The following is a 15,329-nucleotide window of genomic DNA, read 5'->3' as shown; positions in this document are numbered from 1 at the left end:
TACGACCGTAGAAAATTCTGCTATTGTAAAACCAAGTTAATCGAGGTTCCACTGTGTCACCTATCACGTAACAGCTCGTAGAGGTGAAGACATCGCATCGCCGGTCGATCAATTATATCCGAGCAGAAAGAAAACACCGCCAAGATCGGCGAGGTTCTGCATGAATTTTTCATTGTTCGGCTCGCGGTAACAAGCGGCTGTCCCCGCATTATTTTCCCAATGAGAAGCGCACCTGTTCCAGTTTGATTCGCGCATTATCGAGTACCGCGTAGGGGTGGCGGGCGGGGGGGCGCAGGGGGGAGCGTGGGGATAGGTAGCGCGACGAATTTCCGGCTCGAAAAACCGGGCCCGATTCAATTAGCAGAGCGTTCAATTACGACAGGCATAAATCAGCCCCGCAAACGTATCCGTTTGTTCGGCATGACACGTTGCGCCGCCCGCGTAATGTATGCATCGCATTGTGGTCGAAGTCAAAGCATTATTAATACGTTCCGGCAGAACATTCGCGACCCGTTACGGTGTCGTGTGTCGGGAAATTATGGCGTTATGAAGGTTACGCCGGGCCCTCGGTCTCTACCTTCCATCATTATTCCCCGTGTCCTCTCTCCTCGCGACACTCGCTTATTTCCCACCCTCTGGCATATAGTCGCGAGAAACAACACTTCTTTCCTCGAGCCGCGCGCTCTTTAACGATTCACTCTGTTATGCCTGCGAACTACGGAAACTTTTTACGGGACGCGATAGACGCGCTCTCGACGACTCCGTAATTATCCGCCTTTAGAGTAGGAAACCCGTCAATCAATCTCGCACACCGCGCGGTAATAGCACCTGTCAGTAGACAAGTCCGGGGAAAGTCCGCTTGAGTACGCGATTATGGGAAAACAGGCCTGTTCCATTTCAGATATTTAAAGGTAACTACCAAACGGGAAGTTTTTAACACTGGCTTTACGGAGCATTGCGCGCGGCTGTTTTATATTTCTTCATGAAAATAACAAGCGGGTACATCCGACTCTTAATTTAAGCGGCATCCTCTTTACGCGAGTCTCATTTTTACGCGATCGATTATAGCTAGACTGCGGATGTTTACGCTAAATAAAAGTTGTTTGCATCAATTGCCAGACGTTGGAGCGAAACGCAATATGTTTTCTTTCTTTAATCATTTTTATAAGCTCAAATTGAAACGTCAACATTCTTAGTTTCCTTTAACCTCTTTACTGTTTTAAATTGCATGCACTAATTTTTGCTGTAAATGCGTCAAATCCGCTGTCTAATTACAACACTCTTTACGTGGTATTTTTTGTACGTCTAAAACAAATCCACGCGGATGCAGTAATTTCTCTCTAATTCGCGCTCAAATCGCGCAAAAAAATGGACAATTTGGGAAAAGGAGATACGATTATTCGAGCCTCGTTTTTATAACCGCTAATAATCGGTAACTATAAAAACGAGCCGCACGGCTCGAATAATCGTATCTCCTCTTCCCAAATTGTCCGAAATCTGAGCGCGAATTAAGGAGAAATTACTGTGCTTCGCATAAATCGAGGGATTTTCGGCGATTTTTATTGTCATATTTGCCGAAGCAAAGTGGAATAAATTCTTCGCGAATGTATCTTGGCCATCTTAACAATCGTGAACCTCTAGTGTCAAGCATAATGTTTCATCGTTGACTATTAATCCATGAAATGGTAACAACGTGGTTTATCCATCCGGTTCCCCAATTGTTTCATGTATATTTCTAATCGCCCGTGCATTTGCTAGATCGTTAATATTGTATTGTGCAGTCCACGGTCCCGGACCACAGTGAGAGACTTGAAATTATTAATACTTGCATAGAAGTGCGAAATACAATCGATACAAGCGATGAGCACTGATGAAACGCGAGTTGACATCGTAGCAAGAATTTTTCTAAATTTCGCCCCTTTCAGTACTCAATTCTAAGACTATAGAACTACTGAGCCCAAAACGCGACTAATGTACATGCTTTTATGGCAATAATAATATTGGATTTATGTAAACTCTCTTCTCTCTCTCTCTCTCTCTCTCTCTCTCTCTCTCTCTCTTCGTACGATTTCTATTATAATATATGCTTCGATAAAGAAATACATCTAAAAATTGCTCATAGAAACATTTCAATAATACCAGGAATTGCAAAAGAAAAAATAATGTAATATAAAAAATGTGTAAATAATCTAGCTTGTTAGTTCTAGCGTTAATAAAGTATAAGATAATTCTTAGCGCAAAGATTCAACTCTTTGAGGACGAATGCTACCAAGTTTCCAGTTGAACCGTTCAAAGCAGAAATAAAAAAAAATCATCTCTGCGTAACGAAGCATGAATGAAAATTTCTGAAAAATGCGATAACATAAAAATTGCTACAACTCTTTTGTGCAAGCCGCTTTCAAGCTTGAACTTGAAATAACCGAGAAAACTCGAATAAATCATTAAATTAAATACGATTTAAATCGAGCAAAAAAATTCACTTCCACCACGTTTGCTTTAAACGGCACAAATCCCAAATTTCTGGAGCCATTGCAAAACGATCCAGCGCTCCGAGCAGGATATTTTTAGCGTGTTCGCGCAAGGCGGTCAAGGAATAAATAATCCTGAATCGCGTGCATGATCCGAACGGGTCCGAGAGCGTATTTCATCGGTGTTCCGGTTGATCCTCGGCAACGTCCCTGGAAAATCCGACGGGACCGCGAGATCCCGGTGCTCGTAGAAGTTCGAAAGTGATTCGGCCTCCCTAAATATAGCGCGGCACGGGGTTGGGTCGGATTATGAAAGTCAAATCAGCGGAGTCGGACGTACGGCGCGTAAAGTTTGACCGTGCTATTACGCGTCTGGCGATCGACCGTTGGCATAATAGAGCAGCGAAACGTAACACGGGGGGACGGACGCGAATTTTCGGCCGGACGCGGGGATTGTTGCCGGCGGAACCGTTGTTGTGTAACGGTTTGCTTGTTGTTATTCCGCGGACGCTGCTCCGCGTTCGCGGGCATCGATTTTACACGATCCGGTGTAAACCATCTTTTAACCGAAACTGGTCCGCGAACGGCGGACCATCCCCCCGCGCGCCGCCGAAATCGCCGCCGCTTGATTCTATTACTCACGGTCGAACACGTGTCGTTGCGGGGCCGGATATACGCGTGCACGACGATATTATGCCGTCGCGGTACGGCCGTGTAAAATCGAAAATCAAACAACGCCCGGTGCCCCGGCCCGGGAGAGAACTAATGGAAATATTGGCCCGACGATTAAACCGCGGACCGACCGGGCCGGGCCGCCTGTTTTATTATTGATCCGGTTTTTATACGACCGAATAATCCCGCGGTCGACCGGTTACTATTCGAATGAAAGTTTCATCGGTCCGGAACCCCTGAAAAATTTATCGTCATACCGGGACAGCTTGGATCGAAGCATCCGCGACGCGATATGGCGCGGCCGAATCAATTAGACAAAGGCGAACCTTGATTGGCGAAGCAACCTCGTCGACGCGACGGGAATCGTGATTAACCCTCGCAAGGTTGCCCTCGCAAGGCAGTGGCTGTGTCAGTTTTTAGTTAGAGTAGTTAAATCGTTCACTTGAGATTATTCAATTTTCGGCGATTGAATGAAATAAATTGCTGTTATGTTAGGAACAATAGAAAGGCCGCAAGAAATATCTTGAAAAATATGGTTTGAGAAATTACTGGATAATGCTCAGAATTTGTAGAGCTGAACGGCGGATCTTTACGCATTTGCGGCAAAATTGAGTATAATAGCTTGATGATTGAGTATAATTGAGTATAATACACTGTTTCGCTCTAATATGATAAGAAAATTGCGAGAACTTTTGTACGACAATGTACTTCTACAGCACTAGATAGCATGATTTTTGTTTAACGTAAATTAACTCATTAACATAATTAACTAAATTAGCTTAAAATAATGACGGGAAGGAATAATGAGTGCCTTTACATGAACATATAATTTTTTATAATTAGGGGTATATAAATATATATCCTTCCGCTGAAAGAAGCTGAGAATTCAAAAGGAAGCTGTGAAATTGTCTATTTTTATACCATGAAATCTACAATGACCTTGTAAGAACCAGCAAACAAATCAAAATTATGGATTTTTTAAAAAGGATAGAAGGTGCAAAAAATCTGAATGGAAAAGAAGGTTCAGAATATGATATCGTTCCACTGAAAAAACGTTTTCGTTTGAATGCACTGAGTAGTGGAAAAAATTGGTTAAATTAAGATTACATTAAATGAAAATAATATTTTGTTTTTTTTCGTTTTGTGTTATACATACATTTATATCTGTAATAAAAGTTAAATTGCTTAAGTTGTCTATATGTATTATAGGAGGATTATCTGTAGTTGCAATTTAAAACAGCAGGAAGAATAAAAGAATTTAAAAATATCAATATATTGTTTTCAATCTATTAAAACAATTAAAGAAAGAACGAACTTGGTACACAGTTTCTATTGCTCCAAATTGATGCAGACAATTTCTATTTTGCATAGAGATCCGCAGTCTAGTTATAATCATCGTCGATAGTGCAGTCGTATAAATTGTGCGCTGTCCCAGAGTTAACCCTTTGCACTCGAGTGGCAGATTCCGAGGCACCATTAAAAACTGTTATGTCACGCTTCAAAATAATTCTGTTAATCAAATTTGCTTATATATAAAGAATTGTTGAAAGCATAACTGTTGCATGACTCGCAAAATTGAATTTCATAAGTTCAAAATGCACTGTGTTATATAAAATGGAAATACCGTTGTTGAGAAGAACTATTTCAAATTTTGCGTTAATTTGGCTTCGATTGCAAACTGTTAATAATAAGATCGCTTTATTCGCGCGCTCTTTTCTTCCAACCCCCCAAAAATCGTTTGATCGAGACGAAGCTCCTCCGATAAATTGCCCGATTAATTAACCAATTTGTTCGCATCACCGAAGCTTCATTTCGGACGTTTCCGATACCGCTTTCCCGCACGGAAGAAAATTGAAAACTCGGTTTTCTCGCGTCGCGGGGTGGAAGCTTAGGCGGTCGCGACGGATGGCGAGATTTGAATTTAAACAGCAGCGTCGACTTATTCGATCTCATCCGCGCAATCTTCGAGCTTCGAGTTGCTCTGCGGAAAATAGTCGGGAGGAAGAGCCGACTGCCGACGTCTCGGAGATAGAAAAACGAGACGAGCGGAGGAGCGTCATCGAGGTGCAACGAGCCAATGGGGAAACGTTCCGTGGCGGAGCCGGATCATTCGCGGCAGACCCTCGCTTGTATTTTTATTCGATGCTTCAAATTAATGCCGCTCCGCTCGGAAAAAGGAACGCTCGCGAATCCAGCGACGAGTTAATTGACGTAACAAGACAGAAGGGTGGATACGGATTGTTAGCGTCTGCCGAGACCGGAAATATCGACGGCATTAATAACGGAGGAGAGGGAGAAAAATGATTGGGAGGGGGGAACCGCGCTGACAATCGTCGATATATCGCCTCCGATCGCTCGTTACTCCCGATATAATGCGACGGATACTTATTTAATGGCGAGCGTTTTGTCTAGACAGCGAAATCGGCGAAAAAGCTGGATGGCTCGGCGACTACGTGTACTTGCGAAGATTAAGTTACGCGAACTCTCCGATATTTATATCGAATCAACGTTCACGGATTATCCGGAATCGATTGTTAGAGTAGTCAGGAGCGAGCTATTGAAAATGTAATCGGAGACGCTGACCGTGTCTCGTCTGAACGGGGATTAGCGATCGCGTTGTAAACGTTATGTAGTCGCGTTTACTTTGAAATACAGGGTGTCCCAAAAATGTCTCGCAATCCGAAAGTGGCGGGTTCCTCAGGTCATTCGAAGCAACTTTTTCCTTTACAAAAATTTTCTCCGAGGCACCGTTAACGAGTTATTAACGAAAAACAGTGACCAATGAGAGGCGAGCTCGACTGGCGCGAGGCGACCGAGCCAATGAGCGGAACTGGGCTTCGTGCGCTGGTTTACAGGGCCGCCTCGCGTCAGCCGTACTCGATTCTTATCGGTCACAGTTTTTCGTTAATAACTCGTTAACGGTGCCTCGGAGAAAATTTTTGTAAAGGAAAAAGCTGCTTCAAATGATCCGAGGAACCCGCCATTTCTGGATTGCGAGACATTTTTGGGACACCCTGTAGACTAAGATAAGCGACACACTAAGAGGATAATGTTTCGTTCTTCTACGTACATATTTTCAGCTAAAATTTAAGTAAAATTGCCTTTCTCTTGCACGTCATATTATTTAATTCTCTAGTTGTTCAACGAAATATTTTCCGAATGTTGAAGGCTTAAATTTGATACGGAATCGATGGAAAATTAAAATAATGTAAATGTCTCAATTACCGATGCTTCAAAATCTACTTGTACCAGTTGTAAATAACTATTTAAAACGGTTAAAATTGCGACCATTCACATAAATTAGATTTCTTAACCATATCGGTGAGCGAAAGGCGTCGTTTGCGGCATACAAGCAACTAGTATCTTTTAATAATTTGTTTAGAACTCGCGGTAAACTAATGGAGTACTCAAATGTTATACTACACTTTTGTTCTTCATAATTCTTTGTCATATTATCGCGATTATCGTTAATATAAACTAGAACGTCGGATTTGTGTGTTGAACACTTTTCAAACATGGATATCATCGTTGCGCCAAAAGATAAGCATCAAGAAATTCCCGGCCGTCGATCCCCGATCCCCGAAGAAGCGTCAAAGAACTGCAGACGGAAGTAAATAAAGGTTCCTATCAAATATTCAATCATCGTTTGTTACATTGGCCGAAGCACCGGCGTTACGTCGGCAGGCGCGAGAAGGATCTTTACGATTTTGTAAACACGCGGATCCTGTACTCGGATAATCGATGTTCCGCTGCAATAACAATGTTAGCGAGCGAGATGATTTTCGGTATGACTTCCGGCCAACGTTCGACCCGGCCAGAAGCATCCCCGAAGCCAACGAAAACACGGGTTTACGACCCGCGGGAACCTCGAGGAGCGGAAACGTACCGCGCGGAGCCGCGACTGCATCTCGCGGGGACGGCACCGTCGTACCGCACGACAGTTATAGCGCGTGTTTTATCACGTTCAACCTTGTCGCCTCTGGCCCGGGCATAACTCAAAAGGGGTCCCTTTGAGCCGGGTCCCGCTTTATTCGCGGCGCGTTTATTTTTGCGACCGATGCTGCAACTTTTAAACCGTGACCGGTGTAACAGTCGCGAACGAATGGAAAGCTTTCGGTTGCTGAACCTTGGAACTGCATGCCGCTTGTGTCATTGCAGAATAACGACGTCAAAGAGATTTTGGGGATCTGAGAAGTTCGTGAAATTCGGATTTTGTAAAGAAGTCGGCGGACTGGTTCTATGTTGTACGACGAATCGAGATTCTGATGCGTTTTTCTCCTCGTTTGAGCTCCAATGACTTAATTATTATTATTTTTTTTATCATTATTATTATTATTATTATTATTACTTATTTATTAAACGGGCTAATTAGCTTTTAGATCATAGAAAACAGTACAGACTAATAAAAAATAGAAAATCTCTGCGTCAATTGTCTTCTTTCCTCTTCTAAATAATTTCAATAAATTGAAATCGATACATCAACATTTGTTCCATTAAATATTCTCACTATGTTATATTTCACCTATCCATTCTTGCTATAAATGCATAAAATCAGCAGTTCACTAATCATTTAAATTAAGGACGCGAGTACGGAAGACTCGTCCGTCGCGTTTTATGAACTCGAGGGACAGGTTCGTTGTCCTCGCTGCGTTTCCACCGAGGAACAGACGAAAGGTATATATATTTAAAAACATTCTTAGCTTGCCTTAACCCCTTTCAATTTAATCACGTTTCCTTCTATTCGAATTGTTCCCCAATTTGGAAACTTTGCGAAACCAGTTTTGGAAAAAATGATGTCCCGCGATAAATTTCGAGAGCGCACACCGTGTAGATCGCGGCGTGAAAGAACAGCGGCCCGCGAGAGTAGGAAAACATCGCGTTAACACACATAGATCCGCGGATCAACCTTGACAGAGATCAGAAACAATTTCTATTTTTGCGTGCGGTATTTATTTGTCCACCCTGAAAAAGATTCTACACGCTCGTTTCTAACGCGCCGCGGACTTCGTCGTGCACACGGGCTCTCGCGCGTCTTTTGAAAAACAGTCTGACCCTCGTCTTATCCTTCAACCGAGGCCCGTTCAGTATTTCCAGTCGGTTCTTGTGCTCTCGAGAGAACTATCGCCGGTACAATGGCCGCGAAATTCTTTCGAAATCCCGCAGCCTGAAGATTCCGCACGGTGGCATCGAAAAATCCGGGAGTCGTTTACACAGATTCGAGGAACGTCGGAATAATGGGCCCGTTGAAACGCGTGATGCATCGATGTCGAAAGAAATAACACTTCGATCTTGGGTAACTAAACTTTCGCACAGATTACTTCTTTTCAAACACTCTAATTCGGAAATGCTAGATAGAACCTTTCAGTTTCATCTACAGCGTGAGATCAAATATTTTCGTTGTTCATCGGCAAATTCTCAATTTCATAAACTGTTAATATTTTATATATCGCAAGTTTTTTGTAATAGTTCTTTTAAATGTCTGTATCGGGATTCTATCATCAGCAAATTCTCAATTTCATAGACTGTTAATGTTTTATGTATCGGGATTTTTCTGTAATAATTCTTTTAAATGTCTCAATAGCGGCAGCGATTTCATTTGAACTTTGACAAATTATTTGGATTAATACATATTGTGTGACTTTTTCTGAGATTGTTATTTAAAAAATAAAATTATTAGGCCTCTCTTATATATGGTAAAGCGTTAAGAGACAGAGCAATCGGTAACATCATTGTGCTGATTAAAAAATGTCTAACGTTGAAACTGAGGTAAAAATTTTGGCGTTGCAGTTCGTACGCACTTCTCTTAATATTTTACCGATCCACAATACATAAAATCCTGGCAGAAATAAAATGATCAGCAAACTAAGATCCTTAGCTTTTTATTCTTGATACATAATAAGAGTTTGTTTCTCTATCGACCTCGCTAATAATTGTTTTTAGGTTCTTGAAAAAGCATTGTTTATATATTTAGTGTTTAAGCCACTTCAGTTATGTTTAATTGAATACTCAATGTGTATTGTGCACTTACGTGCGTCGCTGCTAATCCCGTGGAGGGTTGCATAGCACTCGATGAAAAAAATAATGCACAAAGTCCGGCAATATAGTTAAAACAAACAATTGCCGCTACTTCTAGGCGAGGTCACGAATCGTCCATAAAACTGCAAAACCACCGAAACTCCTGCACGCGGTGTTGCGTAGACACAAATGTCCACGAGCATCTAGTTCAAAAACGATCGACAAATGGCTCGACGCGCGTCCGCTGCCGTAATTTTTTCATCGGCTTTCGCTCTCCATCCCGCGGCTCGTTCGCGAACGCCGACTATTCGTATCAGCATCGGGGCCAGATGAAAAAGAGCCTGCCGAAATTACGCGTGGGGTAGAAAGCCGGGGGAGGAAACGAACGCTCGGCTGCAGAGAATCTGTATCCGCCATTATGGCGGCCGTATCCCGGCCCGGTGCGGTATGGAAACGAGGACGAAAGCGGGGAGTCGGAACGGAGACGAACGATTGCGAGGGAGGAGGAGAGGGAAACGATGGAGGTTCGGCCGAAAGAGAATCGCAAATTGAGATCGTCAATATCAATTTCGCGCGGGGGACGAGGGAGTAAAGGTGCCGCGGAGGGACCCGCCGAACGAATGGAAAATAACGATTCGATGCCTGATATCTGTCGGCGCGGCCGTGATAAAATAAATTCTCCTTTGAGCCCCGGTCGCTCTATAAAAAGGCTCGCGGCACGCTCGCATAAATATCCGAAAAAATGTGATTCGTCAAACGGCACTCGTCGCCGCGGCCCGACGGCAACGGCGGAAGAGGAGCAGCGGTCTTCTCCCCCGCGCGCGAGGGTCCGCGCGAAACGGAAGATAATATTTTTCGCATCGATCTGGAGATGTTCTCCGGGAATTCGCCGGGTTTACGACTTCGTCGTTGTTTAAACCAAGGATCGACGCAGACGCGGCTGTAAACCGCGAGTTTCATGAAGCGGCATTTCGAAAATGGCCCGCGTGAATCACCGTCCCCGCCTCGCCAGACCAATTTGCTGGCCGAAACCGGCCTCTCTGCCCGACCGTTCCGCGACAATGGTGCTCCCCGAAAAGGGAAGTCCGATCCGTTTGACACCGTTCGGGTCGCTGTGAGCCGCCAGTTTTAAATCGCTGACCCGAATGATCCCTCTCTTGGAACGTTTTTCAGGCGAGTTGGCTTTACAACCGACAACCTTTACTGCGGTTTACAGTTCTTCGTCGTTTCGACTCGCTTTGCACCGATCAAAAGTTCCTGGGAACGATCGCTTGTATCGGTACAACGATTTCATTCGGCTCTGAACGGTGCTTCCACCCTCGGGAAAGTTGCGCGTCTAATTTACTGGCTGAGTTCTGCGATGCTTTGCAAAGAATGACGGTATAGAATTTATTTAAAGCTATTGACAGCTTTTTTTATCCCATTGTATGCTCGCGACTTCGGAAATTCGTTCAATTATTTCCTCTATAATACCAAGGATGTTTAAGCATTTTAAATGTGCAACTAGCCTCGAAGTGCTACCCTGAACGAGCTGCAACAAAATGAAGTACACGCTACATGACTGGGTTGAGGTCATAGTGACGTAAGTGACATTTTCGAAAATGTAGACGTATGTTCTAAAACGTAATATATACGTGGCTAAATCGTTAAAAAGACGAGTGAAATAAATTATAAAGTTACTGTAAATTAACCTATCTGTAAATTATCTTGACAATAAATTTGGTCAGTAAACAGTACACGTATTGATAAAGAATAACAATCCTTGTTTCTCACAGTGAGGAAAATGTGACGTACCCCACTGTAATAAATGCAACTAAAAGATCCTTACAATAATAATAATATAATAACAGTAGTAATAGAATAATAATAATAATATAATAAAAATAACAACAATAATATAATAATAACAATAATAATAATAATAATAATAATAATAATAATAATAATAATAATAGACTACAAGATCCTTATAGAGAGTTAAAGGTCGCGAGGACAATAATTTTTCTGACCACCATGAAGCGTCCTCCAGAAACGGGGTGATTTTTATCCGAAGCGTTTCTCGAAACAAGCCGCAGTCCGAGCAATTGCCTGCGAATCTTCCGGCGAAGCACCCAGTACACTTGATCGATAACTATCTCCCCAGAACGGCAGACCGGACCCCGCACTCCAAACAGTCGAGACACATCCTGCCAATCTAGGTTCCTGAATCTCCTCGGTGTCTCGATAAAAACCGGCCCCGCTGCAGCCCCGTCCGCCTCTCTAAGCCAGCTCGATTCCTAACCGTTTACCTTCGATAGCGTTATAAATAGCGAACTCCGGGCTCGTTAATCTTCATCTTTGTCCGCGGAACATCACGGGCATTGGGATTCCGTAGGACCCGCGCGCGTTAAGCGGATGTCCCGAGGCTGAGCGCGTTCGATGATCCCGATTATCCACGGGGAACGACGTCTCCGGGCTCGGGACCCGCGATGGAACCGAACCAGTTATCCTTGATATTTATCGGCTCCGAGCGTTGTCCTTCGCGCCGAAATAAAGCATCGTTCGCCGTTGCGCACCAATAAACCCGCGCGCGGTGCCGCGAGCGTTCCAAGCCGCACGTAGGCTGGCTACCGGTGTTTCCTCTGCCGTTCTCCCTCCTGTTAGACGCGCTGCGTTCCGGATTGAATCACGTATCAAAATACAATGCCTTGTATGCACAAGAAGACGCCGCGGAACGTCTTCCGAAAAAGTTGGCCAGAACGCAATTTTATGTAAACGTATACATAATCGAAGTCGACGTGTAGTAACTCTGTTGTGTAGATTTGAGAATTCCAAATATGGGTGGTTATCGAGATGTAGACTGAAAGATGGTAACATTTTTAATGGGTCGAGCTAAAGTTTTGTCGTAAAGTAGCCAAGTTTACAGTCTCAATGAGTGTTCATTAATGTCCTCCGTGAACAATGGGACGGAGCAATAAGAGCACTTGTTTTATAGTGCTTCATAAAAATATCAAGCATACGTTTATTCAGATTTTTAGCGATTTTATCATTATATACAGTGGCCCACAAAAGTGTTCATACAGTTTTTAAAATGCAATAACTATTTTAAAACTTAACTAAACAATCTGAATTTTTTTTTAGATGATAGAGGGACTAGTTTACTAGACAATGGCTAAAATAAATCGGTATCTATAAATTTTGTTCTTATTTAACTACTATTAAGTATTACTATTACTAATTTTAAATTTTGTTATTACTTGGAATGACAAAAGAAATGAAAATCTCTCGTTTTTTAACTTTTTTATCTGAGTCTATAACGAAAATTAAAAAACTGTCTTTCGTAGTAGTGTATTAAATTAGTAAATCATTTAATAAATTAGTGAATTTATTAATTTATGATTATTCAGATCGTAAAGATACCTTTAGGAGTTATTTATTCAATATTATATTTGATAGTTTCGACAAATATTAGATAGAATAACAGTCGTTAAAAATCAGAACAAATGTTTTATTGTTATAAATGTATTTTTGTTATAAATCGTATTATTATAAATATTGTCTATAAACTAATGGAAAATAGCTGCTTCTCAAGTCAATAACGATATATCGTTGTTCAACACTAGAAGGGTTCAAATTAAAGGCTATTGTTCTTCGGTCTACAGTAAATTCTCCCTAATTGACGCTCAGCTTGTCCACAAAAATGGACAATTTGGGAAGAGGAGATACGATTATTCGAGCCTCGCGGCTCGTTTTTATAGTTACCGATTGTCAACTATAAAATAACTATAAAATCGAGTCGCAAGACTGAAATAATAATCACACCTTCTCCTCCCAAATTGTCCACTTTTGTTTCCAAGTTGAGCGTCAATTATGAAGAATTCACTGCATTACATTAAGACGAAAATTCGCCAGCGTTAAAAGACAACACGTTGTGTATCGCGTCGGCTCCCCATACCGCCGGCCTCGGTCGGCCAAATAAACGAGCTTCTTTAACTTCGCCGTAACGCGGTTTAAGGTTTCCAGGCTCGCCGGTAATCGTTTCGCGGTAGTTCCGCGCGATTTCGCGGGAACGAGGCACTCGTCGTTTCCACGATTATCTCGCGGCAGCGTAACGGAGCCTCGGAAACGGCTCCTTTTTCACGGAAACTTCCGGTCATTCGACCGAACGTCGGCAAACGAGGAAACGCGCCCGAAACGAGACAAGGATTCATTCGACCTTGGAACCCGGGGTCCGAGAGTTTGAAGCGTTAAGCTCGTCGCGATTTAGATCCCGACCGGGATCCAACGCGGTCCAAAAGCTCGGCGCGCTCTGCAACTGAAAATAACCGAGAGCAACTCAACTCCTCTCCGCGGCTATCGTCGCAGCTTCTGGCAACGCTCAAACGGAAACGGAAAGTTTGCCGGCGCGGTGCGGCGAGCCCGGAGAGCTGCGAAGGTCCGGGTCGGCTCCGACCTGGCCGCGGCTCTCTTTCTCCCGAGCCTTTTTTTGCGAAAGAGCGAGCGTTGCGAAAGAGAGGACTGCGGAACGTTCGCAGAAAAATGCCGTAAATATTTGCAAGAAACAAAGGCGCGGTCGGATACGGTGCACGCGCGCGGGATGCAGAAGCGGACCACTCGCCTCGGGAAGCTTCCAGGTAAATATTTTGTCTCCCGCGGAAGGAACAGGCGCGCTGAATCTCGGGTAACAACGAGAGCCCGCGGACCTCGTTCCACCGGGGGCTCCGAGGACGGCCCTTTCTTCTCGGATCTCTTTCAAATGGAAACGCTGCTCGACTCACCTCTCCGTGGTGCTCTTCACGAATTCACCCTTCCACAGGCCGCACGTCAGCTCGCGCGCTGTCGCCGCGAAGAACAGAAGGTTCACTGCCAGCAGAACGCCGATCGGGCCGAAGAAGTACGCCAGGATCTCCATGTCGCCTGCGAACGAAAGAAAACAGTCGATTTACTCGGAACGTCCGGATCTACGGCGTATCGCGATACCGGTTCGGCTTCGGGATTAGTCGCTGAGCCTACGTGCTGAACCCCGACCCTCGGCCGGTTCTACTTCACTTTAATTCTGCTTACTTTCGTTTTTAATCTCGCACGGTCCGACCGTTGGATTTGCCGAAATAATCATTATTTATCTGTGGATTCCTGTTTCGAGAAGATCGTGCCTTGGAATACAAATTCTGGGCGTTGGGGAAAGGGTTGGTACCAATCTCAGACACGCAATGGATGATAAATAGATTTTATATATATATAGAAACTATTTTATAAATAGATTTTATAAAAACTATTTTATAAGTAGTTTTATAAATAGATTTTATAAAAACTATTTTACAAGTAGTTTTATAAAAAAGATTTTATTAGTAGTTTTTATAAAAACTATTTTATAAATAGAGTTTTACAAAAATTATTCTATAAGTAGTACTATAAAAACTATTCTATAAGTAATTTTATAAAAACTATTTTCGGGAAGATACATATTTTTAGTATATTGCAATTGGCCAATCGTCCAACACTTTGCACGCGCGACCAGCTGTGCGGACTGCAGGCTAAACCGTGATGTCACTGACGTCGGATCACGTGACGAGGGAGCGTTAAGTGGGGGCAGGCCAACTACTAGCGCCGACTAGCGACAACGTCGTGGCACTGCGTGCCAGAGCAGACGCATGTTATAAGTAGACCGCGGATTTTTATGCATTTGTGGCACAAACGAGTAGTTGCAATTTGATATAGTCGAAAGATTAAAACAATTTAAATGTCTAACTGTATTATTTACGATCTACTAAAATTATTTAAAAAAGAAAATATATTCTATTTAGTTTCTATTTTTTGTTCTCGACGTAGACAATTTTTATTTTGCACAAAGATCCGCAGTCTAGAAAATACTTTCTATTTAGATTCTATTTTTTGCTCTCGATGTAGATAATTTTTATTTTGCACGAAGATTCGCAGTCTGAAAAGCCGAGCTTCACCGAAGCAATCCGAACGTCGATCCAAAAGGAAATACGAATGAAAATACTGTCTTACATTGATTTCTAAGTTACGGTGGAGACTTCCTTATCCGAACCATCGTTTCTACAATATTCTGGTATCCAAACGTTCTATCATCCGAGCATTGTATTGTTTAGATACGACATCGTCTAGTAGAAATCTCGAACGAAACTTCTCGATAACAGAAGCATTTTGGTATCAGGATAGTACAAAAATAAA

The 15,329-nt window shown here is 42.9% G+C and overlaps 1 protein-coding gene across 1 annotated transcript in view; it reads right to left on the bottom strand.

Annotated features, from left to right (window-relative positions):
* mthl1 (adhesion G-protein coupled receptor methuselah-like 1) overlaps positions 1 to 15,329 on the bottom strand; it is a 338,577-nt gene that overhangs the window by 12,506 nt on the left and 310,742 nt on the right. Inside the window, exon 6 of the mRNA XM_033467239.2 lies at positions 13,913 to 14,051. Coding sequence (XP_033323130.1) covers positions 13,913 to 14,051 — 139 coding nt within the window. The remainder of the gene's footprint in view (positions 1 to 13,912; positions 14,052 to 15,329) is intronic.

The sequence above is a fragment of the Megalopta genalis genome, chromosome 1, assembly GCF_051020955.1.
Source record: "Megalopta genalis isolate 19385.01 chromosome 1, iyMegGena1_principal, whole genome shotgun sequence".
Classification (NCBI taxonomy): Eukaryota; Metazoa; Arthropoda; class Insecta; order Hymenoptera; family Halictidae; genus Megalopta; species Megalopta genalis.
This window is presented reverse-complemented; position numbering and strand designations above follow the sequence as displayed.